General features: G+C 36.8%; 1 protein-coding gene across 11 annotated transcripts in view; it reads right to left on the bottom strand.

Moving 5' to 3' along the window:
- LOC18424389 (uncharacterized) overlaps positions 1-25,282 on the bottom strand; it is a 50,301-nt gene extending 25,019 nt beyond the window's left edge. For 2 of the 11 annotated variants that reach the window (XR_016040122.1, XR_016040121.1), the window contains exons 1-12: positions 25,012-25,282; positions 24,781-24,888; positions 22,249-22,397; positions 21,961-22,042; positions 21,407-21,816; positions 16,190-16,622; positions 15,840-16,063; positions 10,779-10,974; positions 10,467-10,612; positions 10,184-10,358; positions 9,955-10,021; positions 4,830-5,009 (exon numbers count right to left, since the gene is read on the bottom strand). Coding sequence is in view for 5 of the 11 variants with exons in the window: in XM_088845936.1 (XP_088702062.1) it covers positions 4,830-5,009; positions 9,955-10,008; positions 10,184-10,358; positions 10,467-10,612; positions 10,779-10,974; positions 15,840-16,063; positions 16,190-16,622; positions 21,407-21,816; positions 21,961-22,042; positions 22,249-22,397; positions 24,781-24,888; positions 25,012-25,158 (2,304 nt within the window). In the remaining 6 variants the exon portion in view is untranslated. Of the gene's footprint in view, positions 1-4,829; positions 5,010-9,954; positions 10,022-10,183; positions 10,359-10,466; positions 10,613-10,778; positions 10,975-15,839; positions 16,064-16,189; positions 16,623-21,406; positions 21,817-21,960; positions 22,043-22,248; positions 22,398-23,227; positions 23,437-24,780; positions 24,889-25,011 lie in introns of those variants that run through there. The other 9 variants (XR_016040120.1, XM_088845936.1, XR_016040125.1 and 6 more) reach the window with 8 other exon arrangements.
- Positions 25,283-25,540: the final 258 nt, after the last annotated feature.

Here is a 25,540-nt window from a genome sequence, read left to right as displayed (position 1 = left end):
GAAGAGTATTTTCAAAACATTGCCAATATTGCTAGTGTCTTTCAAGTAATTGGGATCTCCTACAACATTGGGATAGCGTCATACTTGAGGTTTATGCTTGTCAGTTATTTCTAAAACAACTACTGTAATTAGTTTTCTTTCCCAAAATCGTGATACTTCAAAAAAAGAAAAAAAAAGAAGAAAAGATTTGAGCTCTGTTAAACAAATGATGTGCTGAGAAAAGACAATCAATCTCTAAACTTCAATACAAATTCCATAGTATCAAATGACTTTGATACCCTAACAAAAATGACCAAGACGTATATGCTACACGGTTCCACACAAAGTCCTTGGATGCACAAACAGGATAATCCTAATCTTCATATGTATAATCCATGGTCCCTCTCAAACTAACAATGGGAAAGAGCGTGTTCGCTACTAGAAAATTGCCTCTCAATGAGATCACATCAAGGGTAATAAGACCATCTAAAGCGTGGTCGATAAGTAGAAAGAACACCAAGATAGTCAAGAAACAATGTAAAAAATGTGATTCATCGTGTCATGAATGATTGATTTGTTGCGATCTAGAAACAACAAGTGCTGTAATCATTCTAGAGATTTGGAGATATCACGGCAATCCCGCTCTCTTGATTCTAAGTTTGCAATTTAAATTTAATCATCTCACTACAGGAAGTATATATCCAACTTCATCTTGAAATATGAAAATAGTGTCCTATCTCAAGCAAATCAAAAAGGGTGAACCCAAGAAATGCATAATATGGTAGTGGACCTTTACCTGCTTTCTTTAGTCCAGCTCTACAATCAAAAAGTCAAAGTTTTGGTGAATTACAATAGATATATGAACAGATGATAGAGCTCTACTATGCCTACAGTGATGACCAACCACATGTGTATGAGCACATCCCTTTTCAGGTAAATGAAACACTAAAGAGGTCAGTCTTGTCTATTTGTTAGAAAATCCAAGAGATCCACTAAAGAAGTCAACGTGGGATGGAGAACGAAGTCGCTGCTCAGGTAAAAGTTTAATAAAATTCTAATTCAAGTCCTATCAAAAGCCTGAATAACCTATAATAATTCTTGTATTAGATAAACTTCTTATCAACATCTAATAGTTCTAACATTATCAAAAAAAATATCTGATACTTCCAATATAGTTTGCTCAACCAAAGGGAAAGAAAATTCGACTTGATAGAACGTATTGGCAAAGTAATACAACAAAGTCTACAACATCTATTTAGTAGATTGCAACAAGAGGAACAAGAATATGAAAAGGAAGATCTCGATGCAAAAGACGATGACGAAAACCCAAATGTGTAAGAAATTTTGAAAATCAATTTTGAAGAAAAATATACGTGTTGCAGCTTGTGAAATATCATCCAATGAGCCAAAAGGAGAAATCAACATTTAATTTGGTATTTCAAAGTTCGATGTCTCAGATTTACACTACAAATCATGTTGGATCAATTGTTTATTTGAAGAAAAAAAATATCAAGATCTTTTCACTGAGCTCTGGAATATACCAAACAGAATATTGATTTCTCCTTCAGGCTCACAGGGTGATATTTGACAAGCTGCAACACACGTATATTTTTCTTCAAAATTGATTTTCGAAATTTCTAGCACATTTAGGCTATCAACATCGTCTTTTGCATCGAGATCTACCACTTCATATTCTTGTTTCTCTCGCTGCAATCTACTAAATAGATCTTGAAGACTTTATTGTATTACTTTGCCAATACTTTCTATCAAATATTATTTGAGTCGTTCAAATGTTTGATCTAATCGCTCAAATATATGATCTATGCACTCCATAACTAGATAAGAAGTTGTTTGTGATCAGCAAAGATATCAAGGCTCTAATACCAACTAATGAAGAAAAAATAATAATAAACCAGAAAAAAAATGAAAATAAAGGTTTGAGAGATTATACCCTCTCTGGATCTACAAGGGAGTCCACCCCAAGATCCTTTCACACTATCAAACTCGTCTTTTACTCTCCAATTACTCTCTTTACACAGAAGGACCATTTTCCTTTTAAATAGATTATTAAAAAAATAAAAAATAAAAAAATTAACAAACTAAACTCTATCCCTCCCTTATCTCTTAAAAACAAGTCTAACATATTCCAACCAACCCAACCACACTAATTCCTATCCATATCCATCTTTTAAATAAATAAAAAACTTCCAAGTTTACCCCTCAAATCCCTACAACTAAAAAAGACAAGAAGAACCCTAAAAAAAAAAAAAAAGCAAACGTATATCTAAAATCTTAAAATAGTAAAATTAAAAGCTTAAAATTAAAAAAGCCACTGTATCATTAACCATGGCTGAAGACAATCTATGATTGCTTTCAAAATCTAACGTTATATTGGCAATTGACTGGATTCACCACCATTGGGTATCTTAAAGGATGATTTTGAAGGATGCATTGAAGGAAATCCACATCCCATGAGTCTTAGTGGAACTGTACATAATGAAGAAAATGAACAGCGAACACCAAACCATTGTTAGTGGAAATTGGGAGGTATTAGAAACCCATGACTGTTGAAGATGATTCTAAAATGTTAGGAGATAGATTAAGAGAGGACAACCTCTTTCATGGCAATTGACCAGAAATTTTACGAAGAGATCATATTTATTATCCACATTTCATGTAATTTATAAATTTCATATTCCAAGGAAAGGGAACCCTCAGTTGGAGAAATTTACAAATAGGGGTGTTTAAAGGTAATTGTGAGAGTTATGTGGTCCTATGTGTCCTCAACTTTGGTATCAGGTACTTTGTTCAGGAAGTTCCATATTGATCAAAAAACAAACATAAAATTTTGTCTGCTTACACCACCTAGATTGAATACTCAAGAGACAGAGTCTGCTGTACATGCACTTGCTTGACGTGCACAACTCCAAAATTATTCCTAAATCACACTTTCACTTGAGAGCACCAAACTTCTAAAACTGCACCTTGGTTCAACAATAACCCTTGCTAGGTACTTGCCATATTAAGAAAAATTGTGACCAACTAACAAACTACCTCTCCAACGATCTAACTAAGAATAAAATCATGTCATCATTAGACTTGACCCAAACCTGCAGTTCGAAAACAATAGCATTATCCATAATTGTGCCCTCGAGGGTAAATGCAACAAGTATCCCTAAAAGGAAGTAGATCAAAGCAAGCATGCAATCAACTACCAGCAACAAAGTCTACCATGCTCTTTCCCTAAGAACACAACACTCCAAAAAGAAATCCAGCCTATAATGGATGCCCTTAATCATGAACATACTTAAGAATTCCAATGACCCATGCTGCAACGAATGGTACTGAATTATGAACAACCAATTAACTCAAAAAATGATGATCGCTGCTTGAGCCCCACTGCTCTCCAAAAACCTCAAATAAATCCCACCAACACTCTCATCATCATCATCAGAGCCTTATTCCAACTATTTGGGGTCAGCTATACGAATCATATTCCACCATTCTGCTCTATCAAGGGTCATACCCTCAGTACCATAAGTCTCCATATCCTTTCTCGCTATTTCCATCCATGTCCTTTTAAGCCTTCCCTTACCCTTTTAGAGCCTTCCACTTGAACCAAAATTATACCTCCTAAGCGACGTTGTATCGGGTCTGCACTGCACATGGCCAGCCCACCAACAACACAATAAAGAATAATAGTACACCCCATATGGATATACAAACAGTTTCCTGCTTATCTGAAAGGGCAGCGAACAAATAGAATACTCAGCAGTGTGTCTCAATGTCGGGAAGCAGAAAACAGTCCATTGCATAAACTAGTTACTACAAAGCAGATCATGGGATACCGAAAGGTGGTAATGGATTTCCGTAAGATTGAAGCAACACAGTCCCACTGCATTTTGGGAAGTCAATCATTATTTCACAAACTATTGATATATCCTATAGAAGTCAATATATACAAATGGCACTTCACCCTCACCAAAAACTACCGACATTTATGCAGTAGACCTATCATCTACTAATTTTACTTTTTAGCAATGCTCTCATAACAAGGTTAACAAATGTGGGATGTAGTGCAAGGCCCTAGGGTGTTCAATGCAGATGTATCACTTCCGATGTGATGCAGATGTATCACTTCCGATGTGAGCAATAAATATAAAAATTTATGAAGTTAAGAAAGCTGTAAAAATACAAAGAATAACATGAATATATGATTACGAGATGGCACACACTTTAATTTAGCACTTACCCCTAACATAGGCTATCTGAGTTGCCAATAGAGAGTAACAAAGACATTTAGACTCCACTATCTATCTATCTATCTATCTATCTATTGTCTAATATAATTAACATGTACCATAAAATGATCCAATCCACTCATGAAATTCAATAGAACAAAAAAGAATATGTCAACATACCAAACACTTAAGAAAGCAAGCATGGTATGATAAATTAAAAGAAATTAGAAATCAATTTCAATCAGTCAATTTCTGAATTTAACATCCTTTAAAGTTGAAACCCACAATAACTCGATAATACCCCAAGCCAAAAAAAAAAGGAGTCTTCCCCACTGTTTTGGGGGGGATGACATGTTTTTACCCCAGCTTGGTGGCTATGTGCCACCAAGGTCGATGCACATTCTATGCACATATTGGTGGCCCTATGCAGTGTGACAAGGGCTACACCAATTCGATGCAGCTGCATAATCATCTGTTAACAAAGCAGAAATCAAGATACAATTTCCTTTCATGCAATCTCTGACAATAGCCGCTCCTATTGTATCCAGAATGCCACTAGAGAAAAACTATAAACTTTTTCATAAGAAGGATAGGATTCTTGGACATTACCTGAAGAAGATGTCGCAGTAAACAATGCAAAATTGTCTGAGCTTGAGGAGTAGGCTCAAAGCAAGGAAATTCCGAGCATGCTGAAAAAGACATTCTTTGGGAGACACCAACGACAACTCCAGCATTAGGAAGAAGCCCTAGAGGGTAAACTTCCCGATCAAATTCTAACTCTGGATCCAACTACACAAAATAAAAATAAAAAAGTCAACAAATCAATAAACTAGACTAATAAGCTGGTTAACTTATCAAAAGATGCACAAATGAAAATTAAAAAAAAAAAAAATGCATTGATATTAAGAAAAATGAAGGACACACAAGGCAAGATTCTGTGTTTGAAGCCAATCAACGAAATCTACCAATAAGCCCAAAAGGCAAAGTTCCCAATTACAGTCTGATTATGGATCTCGTGAAAAGAAAAGAAAGAAGAAATATGTAGACTCCAAATATTGCTTGTTAATATACCACAGGTAGAAAGCCTAAACATGAACTAAATGTTAGTGGTGTAAATAGATGATAGGACCCACCAGGACCTGACTCGACAATGTCTAAGGGCCGGACTGGACCGAACCGGACCCTGTTGATTCCAGGTTGATTGGACCCGGTCCAGGTCAAAATACAGTGTACACACGCATGTAAGCACATGTGGTGCGCGCGCACACATACACGTGCTTACACACACACTTGGTTGGGTCTAGGGTGGACCCAGCCTGACTGATTGGATCTAGGCTGGACCCAGCCTCAACCCGATTCGACTATCTGGGCCATACTTCAGGACCTGGACCCGACTGGTTGGTCTGACCAACCTATTTACAAGGTCTATCAAACATGGGGCCCTTCTAAATAAAGTGTAGATAGATGGAAAAGCTAGAAGGAAAATATCTTTTAAGCCAATTTATGCATATCAAAAACATGTGATCCAAACATGTGGCCTTTCTGAATAAAGTTAAATCATATCCAGTCAAGTCATGTACTACAAATAACTAATCAAGTGGCACAAAAAAGGCATACTCTTAGAGAGAGAGAGAGAGACTACACATATATGTCATCCCCCATTACCTTGATACAAGGATTCCTTAAATTTCTGCCAGTGTTATCCAATTAATGTATCATGATCATGTTCAAATTTTTTCATTACAATAAAAGCTAAAACACACCTAACCACAAGCAAAATAAGGAGAGGACATGCAATTTTTTAATGTGCAACATCATAGAGTCCTAAGCAGAACCTAAATTCCGAGCCACATGAATAATAAAGATAAAACTCCTCAAGTAAATTCCTTTGGCTGAATCTCAAAAAGGCATAAGCAGTGACTGAAACTTCAGTAATTGCAAGCAGGTGTCAGTGTCACAGCGAACCATGCAAAAATCAACCCAGAAAATACATGGGAGGGTTCAAGCATGTAAGACGTCTAGGATAACAAAGGAAAAAAATATACAGTAACTATTTGAGTCACCTAGTTTATCTAAAGCAATACAAGAACTAACAAACAAAAATAACACAAATGAGAAAAAAATTCTCCTTTCTTTTAAATTTTAAGTGGTAAATGGAAGCAAAAACAAATATATCGCAGATAATATTTCCTTCAGGTCACAAATAGCCTACCGAACCACCTTTTGGAATACAAGTCAACTACACCACTGCTAAATAAAGTGGAACAAGCAACAAGTATCAGGCCTTCTTTATTGGATCCAACTGATATTGTTCAGTGAGTATGGCTTCCAAATCAGGCTTCCATGGAAATGACTAGGTATATTTGGATTTATAATGCAAATGAACATGAGCCAGAATAAAGCAATTCAATCCCAGATTTGTAATATCCATGTGATGATTTGCTTGTAGATAGTTTATCTGATCCTCCAATTGCCAGTAAAACAGAAACCATGCACACTAGCAGAGGGCACTGGCACATCAATTTGAGGTATGACCTTCTCATGGGCATTGTCTACGAACCAGTGCAGATGCCTCGTGCAAGAAAGTTCCGCAGATGGTGCTGAACGAATCATGAGAATGATCCAGAGGATGCAAGGATGTTGAAAATACCAGTATTATGTATCAGCGATTTGAATGAAGTGAGGGTTACACCTACCCCTACATGTAGCAGAATCAGCAGGTCAGCCATCAGCTGACATAAATACTTGTGCATCATAATGAAAACACAAGCAGGTCAAAGCACGTCGCCCACCACTCATCCCCCAGCCACCACGCACCGGCAGCAAAAGCGGGAAGGAACAACCTATTGCAATTCAAATATAAGACATGGTTGGAGACCTTTTCAATAGGTCTGAATCAAACCATTCAGACATGTGCAATGTAGATACCTCAAGGCAAAGGAATTGCCATCAATAGCTAATTTTATTTTTTACTAAAGATTTAAGACCAGAAACCATGGTTTTTACTTCAGTCCATCGGTTATGTTGTTGGAGAGAAAACACTGCAGTAGGTCCAATCAAATACACTGGTCCCAATTATTAGACAACAGAGGAGTTAGGTCATAACCATTGTTTTAAAACTCAAAGAGACAGGTCAAAGCACGTCTCCCACCACTCATCCCCCAGCCACCACGCACCGGCAGCAAAAGTAGGAAGGAACAACCTATTGCAATTCAAATATAAGACATGGTTGGAGACCGTTTCAACAGGTCTGAACCAAACCATTCAGACATGTGCAATGTAGATACCTCAAGGCAAAGGAATTGCCATCAATAGCTAATTTTGTTTTTTACTAAAGATTTAAGACCAGAAACCATGGTTTTTACTTGTTCAGTCCATCGGCTATGTTGTTGGAGAGAAAACACTGCAGTAGGCCCAATCAAACACACTGGTCCCAATTATTAGACAACAGAGGAGTTAGGTCATAACCATTGTTTTAAAACTCAAAGAGACCTATCCATTGTTTCAAAACTCAACGAGTCAACTTGCTTGGGAGAGTCTCAGTGTTTAGAAGAAGAATTGCTAAAGTTTTGTTATCCTCTATTAATTTTTCAAGAGAGTCAACGGAATCTTATCGACACTTGACTAAGTGGACTGGATACGAGTAAGTTCAGGACCTGCTGAGTCCCTACGGGCGTCAAGTCTAAAATAAATGGTCCGACAATCAGGAGCTCATATTTTTTTTATTTACTTTTTTTCAGTCACTTTACAATATTTCAAGTAACTACAGCACTTCTATCATCCGCCATTTGTTAACAATCACAATACCAGAAACATCATAATGAAATCACAGTTTAGGCTCCACCTTTTCAAATGGGAAGATCACATTAAGTTCTATAAGTTCTATGATTCTTTACAAGATAACAAACTTGAACATCCGCAACCAACTCTGAAACACTTAGGCTCCTACATTTTTTTACCCTTCTTTGCATCCTTTCTATTCTAATCATACTCTATTGTAAGGTGAAGGTTTTACTCAGTTCCAAATCCCCTCCAAATAAGATTTAATTTGAAAGTCCAAAGCAGTTCCTAATGCCACTGATCTCTGACCATTGACGGTCCAGATAATGCATTGCAAGATGTAGTACTTTTGGAACTTAAAACCTCTTTTTTTTTCTTATCCATGAATCTTGATGTCGACATGATCCAATGTCAAAATTGCCTCTTACGATGCATTTTTGAGGTGCACCTTAATTGTAGAATATCAAGTTTCAACCTTACATAAAGTTTTTTCATATGTGTGCGTGTGTACCCGCAAGTTTGGTGCTCTTAGGGAGATCACCAAATCATATATCGAGAAAGAGAGAGAGAGAAGGGACATTTGCCCAAGGGCATACAGCTACATCGTAAACCCTCGCTCAACACCCACCAAGCCTCGTAAATAAAGAAATCAATAAATTGATACACACCCTAGAAGTGCATGAGAAAGAAACCGCCCCAACAGCAACCACATCCCATTCATCTTTTGGACAGTCAAATCGGGGTCTTAGAGAACTCAAATTCATTTTTCTTTTTATTCTAAATTTTTTACCTGCTGATGATGAGGCAATTGACAAAATTTGGGGGTAAACATACCCCCTTGAGGCCTCAATGTAATACCATTCTAAAACGCATGTGAACATGAACAATCCATATTCACTGCATTCTCTGTCCTCAAAAACAGTCTCCAGGGCTTCTTTTTTTTTTCAAAAAAAAATTCACATCTTTGGTCTATCCAAGGGCCATATCTCTAAGTGTGTCCATGCGTGTACACATGCTTTGTGTGCCTGTGTGGATTGTTAAGCCCACTCGTAATTGATCAAGTCCACCCGTCTGGCCGTCAACAGCTGGATGCAGACAGGGATTCAACAGATAGAGGCAAGTACTTCCCAGTTACAACGTCATGACTGGAGAATTTTCCAGTCTAACTCGAATTGCCAAACCCTTTTACACTCAAAAAAAAAAAAAAAATAGATTGAGAATGAGAGCAGCTCTTGAGCATTTCAACAGAATCATATATCTCTAATCTTTAGCAAATAAAAGTTAATAAAAGGAAAAAGTTTATATAAGGTTGCAACCTTAAAATATAAAAGTAAAGATGCACCTCAAAAATCTATTGGGAAAGGCTGTTTTAACAGTGAAAAATCCTCTAATTGATCATCTTGACATCGATATGGATGAATATGAAAAGAAATATATATTTTGAGTCCCAAAAATATAGTGCATCTTGCAACGCATTATCTATACCGTCCATTTTCAAGATTTTCATATGCTTATAGATCTACTTGATTTTAACTATTTAGTTTAAAATTTTATAATTACATATAAAAATAGATTTTTAGATAATCGTAAGAATTCTTTACACCAATATTACATGCTATGATAAAATTTAGAGATGCGCCTTAATTGCATTGTTTAAAGTTGCAACTTTATAGAAAACCACACCCAGTTACAACATCATGACTTGAGAAAGTACCAGTCTAACCGGAACTGTTACACTCCAAAAAAAAAAAAAACACATTGGGAATGAGAGCAGCTCTTGCGCATTTCAACAGAATCATATATCTCTAATATTTAGCAAATAAAAGTTAATAAAAAACCAAAACCTCAAAGACAAAACATTCAAATTACAAGTGAAATTACTAAGAAACAGAATGGTAAGGAGAACGTCATAGACAACTGTAGAACTCAGCAATTCCAGTATAAAAAATAATACCTGCAAAAAATCCTCCTGTTGAAAAGGGTCAACTCCAGGAGAAGGATACCAGACCTGTTAACAATAGCTTTCAAATCGAAAGTATATCAGATAAATAAAAAGCTACGAGTGACACATACAATCTATATATAATACAAAATCAAAGACCATGAGTGATAGACATAATCTTCTTATACCAATTGCAGTATAAGAAAACGAGAAAAAACAGCACAATTAATACATCTATTACCTGCATTCCACGGTGACCATAATCCAACCAAGAAACTTCTTCAATAAGATTTGCTTTCTCCTCTGATTGTCCGCAAGTAACCCAGAAAAGTTCAACAGAATTGGTAAGCTCACGCTCACTACCATCATCCAAATCTAGCAAAGAAAGTTCCCCATTTGTGCGCAAAATCAAACACCTAAGATCGCAATCAGGTCACAATGAACTAATTTCAACTCAATATTTCAGACAGAGTGATGAAGGGAGTAATTAGGAGAAAAGACAGTGGTAATGCAGATAGGGCTACCTTGTGGGTTGCCTGTACAAGGGATCTGAAGGAGATGACTGGTTCTTGTTTGTTATACTGTCTTTTAACAGAGGATCAGGAATAAAACGCATTGCAGCAGGATGTTTCTTTGCTGTCATGATGGAAAGCTCTCGGACTGTAGAAAGCTGTTTGTCACTAAATTACTTTACAAAAAATCCCAAGCAGCATGCATGTCATTCGAAAAATTAAGAACTAGAGATTTAGTAATATAAAACTATATATCTTTCAAAGAAATTTACCTAGAAACATAACTTGTAAAAGGAAAATGCAAATGACATTCTCCATGCCTACCTGTAAAACAGGATTCATAGAAGGTGATAACTCGCCCAAGAGCTTTGCATGAAAAACATGAACATCAAAGGGACGATATGTGACAAGTACATAGTCATCACAAACATCCATAACGACAGGCATGCCCAGCAATGATTTGCGACAAAGCAAAGAGCTCTGATCAAGATGATACCTTGGATAAAAGAGCAACTCATACCTGCAAAAGAATAAAACCATGCATTCAAACCTACAGAATATACTAAATAAACTGAAGGCATTAACAAATTATAAATAAGAACAATGGCCTAGTGGAACTTCAAGCACAGCAAACAGGAAAAAACAGAATATTCAGTGATGTAATTGAAAAGGCAACAGAATTTCAAGTGTAGTCATATTCATGACTGTGCATCTTTGAAAATGTGACCATGTTATTCCCAAATAATATTGAGGGAAAATCGAAAATATATAATAGCTTATATAGTTCAATAAGAAAAAAAGGATGTATTTATATGGGAAGGGACATTTTGCATAGGAGGTAACTAAGTAATACGAACAGTTTGCAACGAATGTCATATTTATATTCCCCTTCACTATTACAAAGGCCTTCAGCTTCTTTTTATATGTCTAAAAATAAAAAGAATCAAACTCCATGAAATTCCAGTCCAGGGAGAAATCCCAAATTCTACAAACAAATAGAACAAAAAATTACCCAAGCACTACCAGCAAAAAGCAAAAAATCCCAAATCCTACAATCGCAGGGGCCAATTTTAAAGAACACGGCCGACATTCCCCACTACCTTCCAATTCAAGAAACAGCATTTGGACCTGACAGCCGCTGCTACATTAGCAAATGAAGCAAAATGCATGTCAAGAATAGGAACCAAAAAAGGAAAAGCATGCATGGTGGGCTTGAATACACTAAACCAACCCCCAACGGAGTTCCACCTCCTTCCCCTGATGCAGCTCTAGGGAAAGATCTTGAAAAGCAAGGAGACACCCTTCCCACTCCAAGAGTCTCTTATCAAGAATGCCTAGTGAAATCTTACTTAACGATCCAGAACCAGCAGCTTTAGCCCTAACTACCCTAAATGAAGACAAGAACCATAACTCCTCCTTTTCAATGTCTCCCATATTTTTCTAATAAAGGGACACTACACCACCCAGTTACAGCTCTGCACAAAGTAATCCTCAAAACAATGCACTGGGAGAAAATTCTAACCTGCAAGTTTGGGTAATGATACATGTTTGGGTCAACATACCATCAGAGAACCAATAGAAGCTGCCAATTTGTGGATTCAACGAAAACTGGTAGTTCAGATTTCATCTCACTCACAAAGTGGCAGCATTTTGGGGGTGGGACTACACCTACCTGGGATACGGAATGGCACACAAAGAAACCACTCCAACCATGAATGCACCATCACCAAAAGCACCACCTTCATGGGCCAATCCATGGTTTATGGCAGAATACAAATGAGCCCTAAACCAGTCAATCGTGGAAAGAGAACACCCAAGGCATTCAACCCTATAGTTGCAAATGGTTCAGCACATAAAGTTCATGCTGGATCCCTCAGTTGAAAAGGGCAATAAAGTCCATCCTGATGCGTTGGAGTGACACACCCTCAAAAAGGGATTTCCATCATGATGAAAATATAGATGGTATACATAGAACATGCTAAAAATATAGGGAAGTTGGGGCCAAACTAGCAGATTTCCGATTGAGCTAAACCATTTACTAGACCCAGAAGAAATTTTGAGGAACCAAGTTCCTATCAAAGATTAGAAAGCAAACTCATCCAGTTCACTGAACCGCATAAGTTGGAGAACAGGTGAGTACACTTACAATTCCAAGAGGACCCCAATCAAAGGTAGTTCACAGATTTTTGGTCCTATCCAAGGATAGGGATTCTCCTTTGTATCCATGGCCACATTTACATATAAGATATTTTCCCAATGCCAATTGAGATGGTTCACCTGCTGATCCATACTAGTTCTTGTGTTGTCATTAGGGGCAATCCTTTAACAAGGATAAAACAAGCAACAATTTGTAGCAGAAAAATCCAGTAGAGTGAAAGTAAAGGCAACAGCTCACAACATCTGCGAACAACTTGAGATGAAGATATCTATGATGGAAGTAGGATATAGAGTTGAACCTCCCATGTCAAGTATTGTGATAACCATATTTTCAAGTACATGGCCTCTAATAAAATATTTTTGACACAACCAAACAGGTAGAGAGTTGCCATATTTTAAGAGAAGTTGTCAGCAAATTCATACTCCACATACAAGATCAAAAAATTATCCAACTTATTTGCATGCAAAGGTCCTCGCAAAGTACTATAAAATATCATAAATTACGCAAGATGGACAGAGTTGGTATCCATGCCAAACTTTTGAAGGAGAGATGGAGTACTTGGTATAGTCTAAGGCTATGTACTACTCTTTGGCATATCATGTTAAACATAGGCATGCTTGTGATCAAGGAGATGGCTGTGAATCCACAAAAGAATGAAAATGACCAATACAGTTCACTGATTCTTCTGACCAGATCTTTATTTCAGCACTGAATAGAAATGCTGAGGGCAAAGTCATTGCAGTCCAAAGCACCTGTCTGGAATGGGATAACAGATTTTAACAAATTCCAAATTGAATCCAAGTAACTCCTGTGTGAGAACCTTTAAATGTCACTTTAGGTAAGACAGTTCTAGAAGAAACAAAGGCTGAAATAAAAGCAACTGCCAGGGGAACTAAGAGGAAGAGTACAAGAAGTTTGTCCTGATAGGAGCCAGTCCCAGACTGAGTGAAGTACAGCCAGGCACTAATGATCCATGTAAAAGAAACATTGCACAATAAGAGCCATGAACCAAGCCCCTCTCTCAAAGTCTTTTATTCAAAATGTAAGAGGACTCTATCAAGTGGGGATTGTTTTGAATGCCATCTATTTTTACGAGCTTCCCACTCTCCGCTCAAGGTGGTAAGCCAGTTTCAAGAGGCCCTAAGGCCTAATCTTTCTGTTAGTAAAGAAAGCCACCCCTAAAAAGAGTGAGTGAGATACATAAATGGCCTTCCGAAAAAAGGCCAGTTATAACAGAAGACCTAAATGAATAATCAAATAATCAAAGAAATTGATGTGTGAAGGAAACGTGGAAAATTAAATCCAACTTTTCCCCAAACTTCAAATAAGTAAAAATTAACAATAATGGAGAAAAAGCATGGATGTAAATCAAGTTAAGAGAAGAAGAACTTTTCCCTTTCAACAAATAAATTCCATACCAAAAAAGTAAGCATCCCATAATGTGACATCTTACCTTTTATAAGCCTAAAAAATCCAAAAATTAATTTGAGATCCAAGTAAACAATTTAAGAATCTAAAATACCCCTAAACAAAACTAAAATTCTTGAATAGTAACCCATGAACCATACCATGAATAGTAAAAAATAGAAAGCAAGTGTTGGAGATTAACCCCACATTATATTCCTAAAAAAATTAACCCTAACAAGAAAAAATAAAAGGTACCCCCACATCCAGGAAATTAAAAAAATAATAAAATTAAATTTTTGAATCACCCAACTCTTGATCTTCATCATTCTCCCTTAGTTGGAGAAAACTCGCCCTCAAGTTTTGAAATGGGTTAATATGAAACTTCCTCTAAATATAAGATTTCTCTCAACCCAAATATTGCACATTGACATTCGTCCTTGATCCTGGGACCAATAGGCTATAGGCCAGATCAAAATATCCTTAAACAAGTTGTTGAGGATTTTGGTCTACCCAGCTATAGTATCCTGCCTTTGTGGGCTGGAATCCTTTAATTGGAAATAGGAAAGGTCAGCCCCAGTATTGGTGAGAGAAAAAGGCTCTTTACGGTTGTTGCCTCTAGTTGCGTCCTCTTTTACGTCTTCACCATGACCCCTATTGCAGTTATTACTGTCACTGCACCGACCATCACTACTGCTTACAACTTGTCCTTCGACATAAGACAGCAACTCCAAGTTATCCATTTCAATCAATGGTTCATCAAAAATAGGATAACCATCATAGATAGAATCACCTGGTTCTTTATAAAAAATAGGATCGCTATCAAAGAAAGTAGCACTATCAAAGATAGAACCATCCACTGATTCAGAAAATATTGAATTTAATTGAAAATTGGATCTTTGTTCTCTTCAAAATTATACTCCCGTCAATGCCATCACACATCAAATCCATCTATGTAACTTGACATATCAACTGCCCATTCCCACTCAAACTTGGACTCTACTTCGTGCCAATCTCCATAGAAAACCCTCGCAATTTGGATCTATCCTTCTTTATATAGGGCACATTGTAGCTGATCTTGCTTGCGCAACAGCTATGTAACCCTCTCCGTCAACTGGCTGATTTTCTTATGCATCGGATCAAATTGGCATCCATACGACTAAGACATCTACAACCAGCCATTGCAATCTCTAACGGTCTTCGAACAGAGCTCTAATTCTACTTGATGCAGAAGGAAAGCTGGAAAATTAAATCCATTTTTTCTTGAACCTCAAACAAGTAAAAATCAGCAATGATAGAGAAAAATCATGGTTGTAAATCCACCCAAGAGAAGAACTTTCTTCTTTCATAAAATAATAATCATTCCAACAATATAAGCATTCCATAATGTGATCTCCCACCTTTTATAAACCCATGAAACCCTAAAATAGTAACTTGTGAACAATGCCATAAATAGTACTGTGGATAGAAATAAAAAAAAAAAAAATAGACACCAAGGGTTGGAGAGTAACTCCACATTATAATTCCTAAAACATCCATATCCATGGAATTAATAAATAAATTAATTAAATTTTCAAATCACCCAGCTCTTGATCTCCATCAAAAATTAGGGTTTAGGGGTGAACTATCAGCCTATAAAGGAAGATACATGCTACTCCTGAAAAGAATATCAAAGCAAAAGATTGGTAAGATCTCAGGCAACCCAAAATCCTATTTGTATTTTATAACAAGCAATAGATGCTACAAAGAGTGAAACAATTTCCACTAGAAAATGACAATCAGGGATATGAAAAGACATATTACACAAGAATGAATGTACTCACGAATTAGAAGACTCATTATAGTTGCAAACGACAACAATCTTCCCCAACCATAGCAAGCCCTTGCATTGAATCATTTGCTCCTGCGTAATATCGCCGAATACACGCCATTTTTTGTAACGCAAATCATACAGGATCAGGCCCCGTGAACCTGCAATGGCCAAGTACATTCCATCTTTGCTAGCCACTACATGTAAAACTGGCCAATTCTGGGAAATATAAGATACCTGCCAAAAAGACAAATGTTTTCAGGACTTTTCCCCTGGCAAAAAGTCAATAAGACACCCCATTACACTGAGAAGATGCAAACCAGAATCAACTCGTACAATAAATAAATAAATAAAAGACTTAACTGGAAGATTAAGATGCAAAAATTTAAGTTCATCGGTATCCTCTGATTGCACAACTAGGACTTTGTCTTCGCCATAAATAATTTGGCGAACATATGTAGTGCCACAGATGCCTCTATTAAGGCAGCATTTACCAAAGGGAAATGCAAGTATCCTATCTGTTGTCCTCTGTTCAACAGCATAAAGTTTATATCCATGCTCATCCCAGTGTGCAAATGCAACTCCATTTGCCATCGGCTCGCATTTAAAATCTTGGTTTGCTTTAACCATCGGAGAAGAAGCAGAGCTGATCCCAATCTGACGAATAGTGCACATCAATCGACACCCAGATATGGACCACACCGTAAGACCTCTGAATTTCCATCCAACAGCAAAAGCAGAATTATCTGGAGTCCAGGCTAAACAATTCACTGAACCAGTATCCTCCACAGAATAGCTGCCACATAGTTTAAAAAGAAGTCAAATGCAATCCTCACAGGTACCCGTTGTTTAATCAAAAATTAACAATTGACAGCCAAAAAAATAAGCAAGAACAAGCCGAAATTGCTAGCTACTTGACAAGCATAATCAACTTCATCAAGAAATTCCACAAGGTGATTAAAAGCAGAACAACAAACCGTTTCAGAAGGTACTGCAGTAGAATAGCAAAAACATAACAGATATCCCATGGCATGCAGCCTACACTCTCTCTTAAACATTTGTGGACTTTGAAATGGAAGAACATATAGAAGAAGAGCTGCATACAAGTAAATCCTAACTAGTTTAGCATTTTTTTTTTGTGTTTAACAAGCAGCCCCTGCTCAGAAAAATATCATGGTCTCAAAGGAATACCGACACAAGCCTGATTCATATTAACAAATAATCGCATTCAACAGATACTCATGTTAATTTTCAATTACACTCTCATCCATTATTTAAGTTCACAAAGCAAGAGGAGAATCAACTTAACCCTGAATGAGTCAATGAAAGTTTTTTAGGCCTTCCTAAAAAAAAAAAGGTTGTCATTTAGGTGCATAAGAATTCTTTTGATCTTGAAGTAACCCCCCCCCCAATCCCTTCCGATAATCCTTTATGCAAACCAGAAAAAAGGACATCTCCCAATACCTAATTTCCAATCTTCCCTTTTTATTTGTATTACTTATGCCTATAATAAACTAAGGGAAAGCTTTCTATGTTCCCCCTGCAACATAGAAGTTCTATCCTCCCTCTTATCCAACCGTCCATTTTTTAATGGAGGGCTAAGATTGCCCCAATCACAATGTCACGTCTCTACACTATTTTAATTTTTATTTTTTTTCTATGAACTATTTTGACACCAAATTTTGGACGTCCATTCCTCTATTAAATTCGCACTAACAAAAAATATAAAAACAATATTTTTAATAAACTAAAATGACCAAAATACCCCTGAATTGGGGTTATTTTGGTCATTATTTTTTATCGAAAAATTATTGTTAATATTTTTTATAGGTGCGCCCCAATGAGAAGATGGCACGTACCAAATTTCATATTCAGAAAAATTGTATTAAAAAAACTAAAAATAAAACGCTTTGAGACGTCGGATCTAAGATCAAACGGTGAGTGCCTCTCTTGATAAAAAATGGACGGCTGGATGGTAGGAGGATAGAACTTCTATGTTGTAGGGGGAACATAGAAAGCTTTCCCATAAACTAGTACTATTACACACCACATCAGAAGGCATGCATCTCATCTTTAGTATTCTACATGTATGTATCGTGAATATACAAGCGTAAGAAAATAATTAGGAGTAGATACTTAAACATATTGCCATACATAAGAATGAATACGTGTATAGGGAGTAGTCCATAACCTCACTTGCAATTCGTAAATAAACCATTTGTTTGTGGGATGTATCTGTGATCCAGTAAAAGAAAACTTGTCACAATGCATGGATGTTCTGAGATGGTTTTGATCAAGACGTGCCAATATATCTCTTGAAAATAAATATCAGACATGCATTCCCTCTTGGAGAGTTTTGAAAAGGAAATCAGATGATCCTCAGTAGAAGCTTAGACGAAATTTGGCATTCATATAAGGGGAAAAGGTACTCATCCAAAGAGCAGTTGCCAAAGACAATAATATCATTGACAAACTATGAATGGCACACTCTACATCCCTCTAGCTGGAGGAATAAACTTTCAATTAAACCTCTGATTGCCATTTCTAATAAGCCACTCTATCAATTCAAATAAATGATATCTATAAAGAAAAAGGTTTATTCACAATTCACCACTTTAATGCTGATGTCAGAAAACCCTACTCGCAAAATTTCTACTCAAAAAAGTACCACTAAATTTTATTATTTCCATTTCTACAGGGGGTTATTATGGTCAATTTTAAAAATAACTTGACCCTCTTACTAGATATTAGGACGAAATCACAAGAACGGAAAGTTCATTTAAATTTTAAAATTACTTTCAATATTGTTTCCTTGTATATAAAATCAATTTAACATGAGAGTATTAATTATAAGGCAAAGGGTATTTATAGTCAAAAAATTTGAGAAGGGTTTCCTAGCTTGACCATTAATCAATGTAGCATGAGAGTATTAATTATAAGGCAAAGAGTATTTATAGTCAAAAATTTTGAGAAGGGTTTCCTAGCCTAAGCATTAGACAGGTGTATTCTAGAAAACCCTATAACACATTGTAACAATGGTAACAAAAAGGAGAGAATGGTTTCCTAGCCTACAATCTATAATTCCTAAAGAAACTAATACGACTCCCAATTGCGAAGATGAAAACTTAGCATGGAAACGCAAAAGCCAGACAATATTCATTGGGTGAGGGTATATAACCAAGTAACACAGGAACTGCCATCAAGAGAAGTTAACTAGTATATAACCCAAACATAAGTTGTAGGGTGACCCACTGACCTCCCATATCATAATAGGGAAAAAAGTTAATAAGGCAATTGCAGTATTGGTAATCTTCAATTGAAAACATAACTTATCATTCCCATGAAAGTAGTGTTTTAAAGCCCAATCGGCCTTGGTGAATTGGCCATCCTGGAAACCAATTTGGATCAGTCAATAGCCAATCTGAATCTGTGATCCAACCGATTCTCCCATATGAAAATTGGTCAATAAAAAATAAAAAATAAAAAAGAGAAATAAAAAAGTATGAATTGCAGAGACCGGATGATCCAGACCATCCAGATCACCCAGTCCCCTGACAAAATCGACAGGTTCCATCGGGGACCTGGATGATTCAGTGGGAACCAGCCCATATACTGATTCCAACTGGGAGAGAACCAGGTAGGTTACTACCGATCCGGATCAGCTGATTCCAATCCAAATCAGCATTTTTTAAGACCAATGTTTCAAAACTTAGCGAATTTCGATCTGGATCGCCGATCCAGATCGGAATCTGCTAGCGCAGAACCAATTCTGGGATGGTATGGGTCCCGGCTCGGTTTGCCCCTAAAACTCCCTCATATATCCTTTTTTTTTTTTAAAGCCTAACTAATATTTTCTTACGTCCCCTCTAAATCCCCACCAAACAAACTGTATTTTAATTTTTATTTTATTTCATTTATTTTGAAAAATTTTCTAGATCACAAATTTGGACAAATCCAGATCTGATATGGATCGCCGATCCAGCAATTCGACATGAACCTATGGGTAAATGATAACCCACCAATCTGGGTTTTGAAACACTATTTTAAAACACTGCATAAAACAAAGGAGATACGGCATAGCCTTTGTAAACTGCTGCACTCTTGAAATGAGCCGAGTGTCTAAAAGTGAAAAATTGTAGTTGGACTGTTTAAATGATCCAAATGTGAAAGTAAAACAGCAAGAGACAAAATGCTGCTTGTCCTCCATCTTTTGGCTGAAAAGAACAATAAAGAAGAAAGCAACAGAACAGTTTTAGCACTCGCTTAGTAAAGTAATTAATTTCTGAAGACAAAAAACATGATACTTTTGACCAAGTAAAAAAAGGTAACATTGCTCCCATTTCCAAGGATAGGTGTTGAGGATGTAGTGGTCAGAAATACAATTTACTATTCACAAAGGTTAAAGGAGAGGTGAGAGATTACATCAAGGTTACATGGTTGATAGCTCCTATGTAAGCCACTCAATGTGAAGGCTAAAACGCTTAAACTGCTCAAAAGAGGATCACTATTGTTAGATGCGTCAATTCAGCAAACAAGCTGTGACACTAGAAATGGACTGCTGTTAGTATAGTTCGGGGCAGCAAGATGGTCGCTTCTGTGATGAGCTCAAGTTGAGTTGCAGGCAGAACTCTTTTTTTTATGAGAATTTTGGGCGAGACCTTCTATCACTTGCAATAACAAGAATTTCAAATGGCACCCTATTATATTTTATTAGTTCAATGTCACCTTTCATAAGAAATAAAAAAGAAAAGAAAAGTTGCAAAAGTGACATCTCCAAGCTTTTCACGAAGTTTCCAATGCACATCTATGCAAATAGAAACAAGTGCATCCTCCCTTGTATCTTTGGAAAGCTTTGGTCAAGTGATTGGTAAAATCCACTAGTATCAACACGATCAGTAAAATCCATGAGTTTGAACAATCAGACCATTCAACAAGCAATAAGCAACTCCAAAGTCAATCTTAAAAGGAGTCAATCGAGATGAACAAGGCCAAATCTCTTAATTGAATAAGAACACCTTTGGAGGACAACAAACCTTTGTTCTAGATGAAAACAATTTTAGGATTGCTCCCCTTACGTTCCTAACATGTAGGTGTTGCTTGCTTGTCTGAAATGCCTTGCTGCAATGCAATCCAAAATCATAGCAAGACATGCATTTATAAATTTAGTATGAAACGTGGCTCTCCAGAACCTGAACCAAGAATGAGAAATCAAGCTCAGGGCTTAATCCCAACAAAGTGGTTTTTGGTCACAGATTCCTGATTGCCGTGAAATTAGACAGCCATGTCCATGATAATGTGAGGTAATGACTGATGAACACTCAAAACAGTCTCATCTTCTAAGGAAAATAAGTCATATTGATCTTCCATTACGTTCTCCAAGCAACTTATAAATGAGTTTCAATGAGAATGCATCGTGCAGAAAAATCTAATGTGAAGGCAAAATATAAATTTATTTTATCTAATACTAAAAAGCTTGCAACTAATATCGATTATTTTGAGAGAGAAGCAGAACTTCTGTTAGCATCAACAGCATGCCATTGAGTCAAATATTTCAAACTGAAGAAATTCGATCAGGCTTACCCCCAATCATACAAGGCAACTGTCCGCATCAGTGATGCACTATCTGCCAGGTCATATAGTTCAACAGCTCCCCTTCTGCAACCTATTGCTAGGATTTGCTGTTCCGAAGCAATGGAAGCACAAACTGCATCACAATGACTTAACCACTTTTCGACCTTAATGGAATCTGGTTGCTTTAGTCCCTTCTTACTTAATGAACATAGTGCAACTTGCCCATCAGAACATATGACAACTAATAACCTCAATAGCAATGACAACTCAAGTTGAACAATAGCAGAGTCACTGGAGGAACGAAAACTGGATGCTGAAACCTGCGAAATCCCATCAGGAGTGGAAAAACCGTTCTGCAGCAATTGATGTGAGTCTTGAGCAACAACAGTATGGGTATGAAGTTTGAATGTGTCTGAAAACTGGATGGAAGATAAGAAGAAAAACCACTTCAGATATGATAAAATTCCCAGAAAAACAATTGCAAGATGAATATGATATTTCAGGATTAAATTATAGATACACATTATCAAAGTAAATAACTTCACAAAAATCTTCACATTTACCTCTCCTTTCCAGGATGTGACATATAGAACACCATCTGAAAGTCCAAGACAGATGCTTCTGCTATCACACACAAAGTTGCTTCTGGAAGATACAAAAACAAAGCATTGGCAATTCCTTCTTTTGCTTGACTGATAACTGAGTTGAAATTAACTAGCATTCCTAAAGACCTTCAATACACGTTGCTTTTCAAAGCAACAAATTACTTTAAAAGGAAGAAATTAGAATGTGAAGGCACTTAATCTACTGAACAACAAAATGGGAAATTAAAGTCAGAAATAATTAATTACACTGTCAATTTCTTGCCAAAAAAGGGAGCTCTCCCGCTGAAAACTAGATTTATAGTTGCAAGGGACAGGCCAGAAGGTTGATTCCCCCCAAGCATTAGTTGTTTCTCGGAAATCTGTACCCTGAAGATATGGAGAGTGAAAGAGGTTGTCTGCAGCAAAGGTAGAAGGCATAAGAAGCTGAAGAACTAAATCCAACAAACAGCAAAAAAAATTGACAGTTGTATATGCAGCAAATACCAGTTGTTTATGTTACTACATTTAGAAAAACAAATAATGGGGCAAGAACGACATTGAAAATTGTCACCAGATATCAAATGAAATAGTTTAAGCAGCAACAAAATCATTCAAAGAAAATTAGAAACAAAACTACATCCTAATCCCATATCCCTTAATTGCATGGAGTGATATCTAACTTCTATAAGGGAGGCCGCAGGTTGAAAACTGTTCCACACACCAGCTTACAAAGCAAAAGAATGAAAACCGAAAAGATATCAAACTTGATCCGAGTTCACTTATGCAAACTTTTCATATGCCAAGGATTTGCCTAGTTCATGGCAACTAGCTTCCAGGAAATTAAACAAAATTATAAAATCATGCTCTTAGAGTATCACTGATTGCAATAGTCAGCAATTCCACGGAAAAATATATGCCGATTGCAATGGAGGAATTACTTAACAATGATTTGCAGTCAAAATTTCTCATAAAACCATGCAAAAGTGACATAAAACATATCAATATACAAGTTTCTAGCTACTATACTGAGGGTGTTTCCCGGAAGAACCCTTCCCTCAAGTCATTCAAGGATAGTAAAGGAGATAATTGGCAGAATTTTTGGAGGATATAGATCTCAAAGTGTGTTTCATGATGAACTTGCATTAAGGAATCATCATCAGTTTACTTATGGAGCCTAAATCTCCTTATCCTTTGTTCACTAAGTAAAACACTAATGTCAGGCAGTGTCCATGTAACCTATATTTACCCGATGCTCCAGTAGCCCCTGGTTTGTGTGATGTTGTCTGCTGAACTTTCAGCTGTACTAAACAGTCTTCAGGACAACAAATCCAGAGATCAATTGACAGCACGAGAAAGATCCAAAAAATGTGATTCACAAGGCAAAAGTTTAATCCCTTCCTCCTCGGTGCTTCTCTTTCCCGTTTCCCCTTTTTGCTCAAACGTTTGCAACATCATCTATGCAAGATCATGCAAGTAGAAAGAGAGAATATAATCGGAAGCATGAAATCGATTCAAATAACATGAACTCAATAAGGCAAAAAGCTAAATCCAGTCCTTCGTGCTTCTCTTTCCCAACTCTCCTTTTCATTAAACATTTGTGACATCATCCACAAAAAAAAACATATGAATACAAAGAAAGAATGGACAAAACAATCTGAAGGCATTATAAGTCATGTGCAAAGGTCGACTAAGGCCAAGGCCCAGAACTTAGAAGAAAACCTATGCAAGTTGAAACCCAATAAAGCAAATATCAGTTCATCAGCTTGTTGACGCCCAAAAAGAAGACAAAGAAATGAATCCCAAGCTCCTCCCTGATAGCCATGAACTTCCAACAAAGGTGCAAGTACCCAGAAACCACATGATGACATTGAGGAAATACCCCTCTCTTATCAAGGAAACTAAAGACAAATCCCAACCTACACAAGAACAAACAACCCTCAAGCTACATAGCACTGGCAATCCCTACTGCACCGGCATAACATTTTGACTTCTCCTTTGTTCCCCAAAATTCTTTATGATGTTAGCAACACCCTATGCCATTTCAAACTACCATATGTAATCTCATGGGAAGTGACAAACATCACGCAGTCCACAACTTAGTAGTTATCAGAAGGAAACACTAGGGATGCTAGTTATTGGGGGTGCACCAGAGATAAAATAGAACTATTACATCATGGGTTGTTATGTAGGTACTTATAGATTACTAGATTCATCACAGGCTACTTGACTTTCTAAGGCCACACTGTCATTTTTGTCTATACAATTTTTATTTTTTTTTGGATAAGTTTTCTGCATTATAAACTCGTGTAAGTATTACTCCTTCAAATGCAATTATATGTCTGCATACCTTGCAATTTGGATGACATCTTTTTGAAAGTCCTTATTCCGTGTTGAAGTCATAATAGCCAATTTACTTCAGTTTTTGATAGTTTGTGTTTCTTTGCCACGCTGAGGACATGGACTGATGTCATGAATTATGTGTTCAACAATGACATGACATGTTAACAAGAAAGGATGATTCAAAGTTTCAAACTTCAAGCAAACTGGTCTAGAAGCAAGCAAGTTAACATGATTTTGCGTTCAACAATGACATTTCATGCTAACAAGAAAGAACTGAACAGAACGATACAAACTTCGAGCAAATTGGTCTAGGAGCAAGAACATTAACATGACAAGTGGACCAAATTCACTAAAGAGAAAGACCAACATAAAGCCCAAGCATACTAATTTACCCCCATTTCTTAATACGAATCATTAGACAAATTAACTAACACCTAATAAAATTCAATTTACACTCACAAGAACAGCGATCATTTTGGCATCAGGACTCCATATCGCCTGCAAATTCTCTCCCTCACTCTGAACTGAGTTCAGATCTCGTATGTACTTGCCCAATCTCACTTTATGCTGGACCCCAACACCAAATGCCAAATACCAAAACCAAATGCAAGCACTTCAGTAAACAAAACGAAAAAAAACACGCAGCACATAGATAACCAGACTAATCAACAGCAATCGAATTAGAGGTACCTGAGACGAACTCCATAACTCGAGGTGAGAAGGAGAGACAACAAGAAGGAGGCGATTGAGAACCTTGAGATAGACGATCCGTAGAGAAGTGGGGCAGAGGCCAGATTCAATAGGCATGACCTGAGGCCAGCCATATGCCATGTACATTTTCGCTGCAGATCGAGAGAGAGAGAGAGACAGCGTGAAGTTTCAAGATTCAGAGGTGGCTCATTGAATCTGTCTCTCTTCTGAAATTGACGAGGAGCCCTTGAAGGAGTTCTCCTTCTCCATCACGGGAGATAGGTTTGCTTTTCATTTTATATATCCGGCCTTTGATTCGCCGGGAATTTCTGCGACTTTGGACAGTATTGATTTCGTAAACTTCCAACAGCTTTAATTGGTGGAGAGTTATAATATTACCCAACATTTACGAATGCTCACTTTTTTTTTCTTTTCCTTTTTGCCTTTTTTTTTTTTTGTACAATAATCATAAGTACTTTCTTTTCTCGTATTAAAAGTATGAGTATTGATCCTATAGGGTTTTTTTTCA

Source organism: Amborella trichopoda, chromosome 9 (assembly GCF_054954075.1).
Source record: "Amborella trichopoda isolate Santa Cruz 75 chromosome 9, AtrichopodaSantaCruz75HAP2 v2.0, whole genome shotgun sequence".
Taxonomy (NCBI): domain Eukaryota; kingdom Viridiplantae; phylum Streptophyta; class Magnoliopsida; order Amborellales; family Amborellaceae; genus Amborella; species Amborella trichopoda.
Note: the sequence above shows the minus strand (reverse complement) of the source record. Positions and strands in the feature narration are given on the sequence as shown.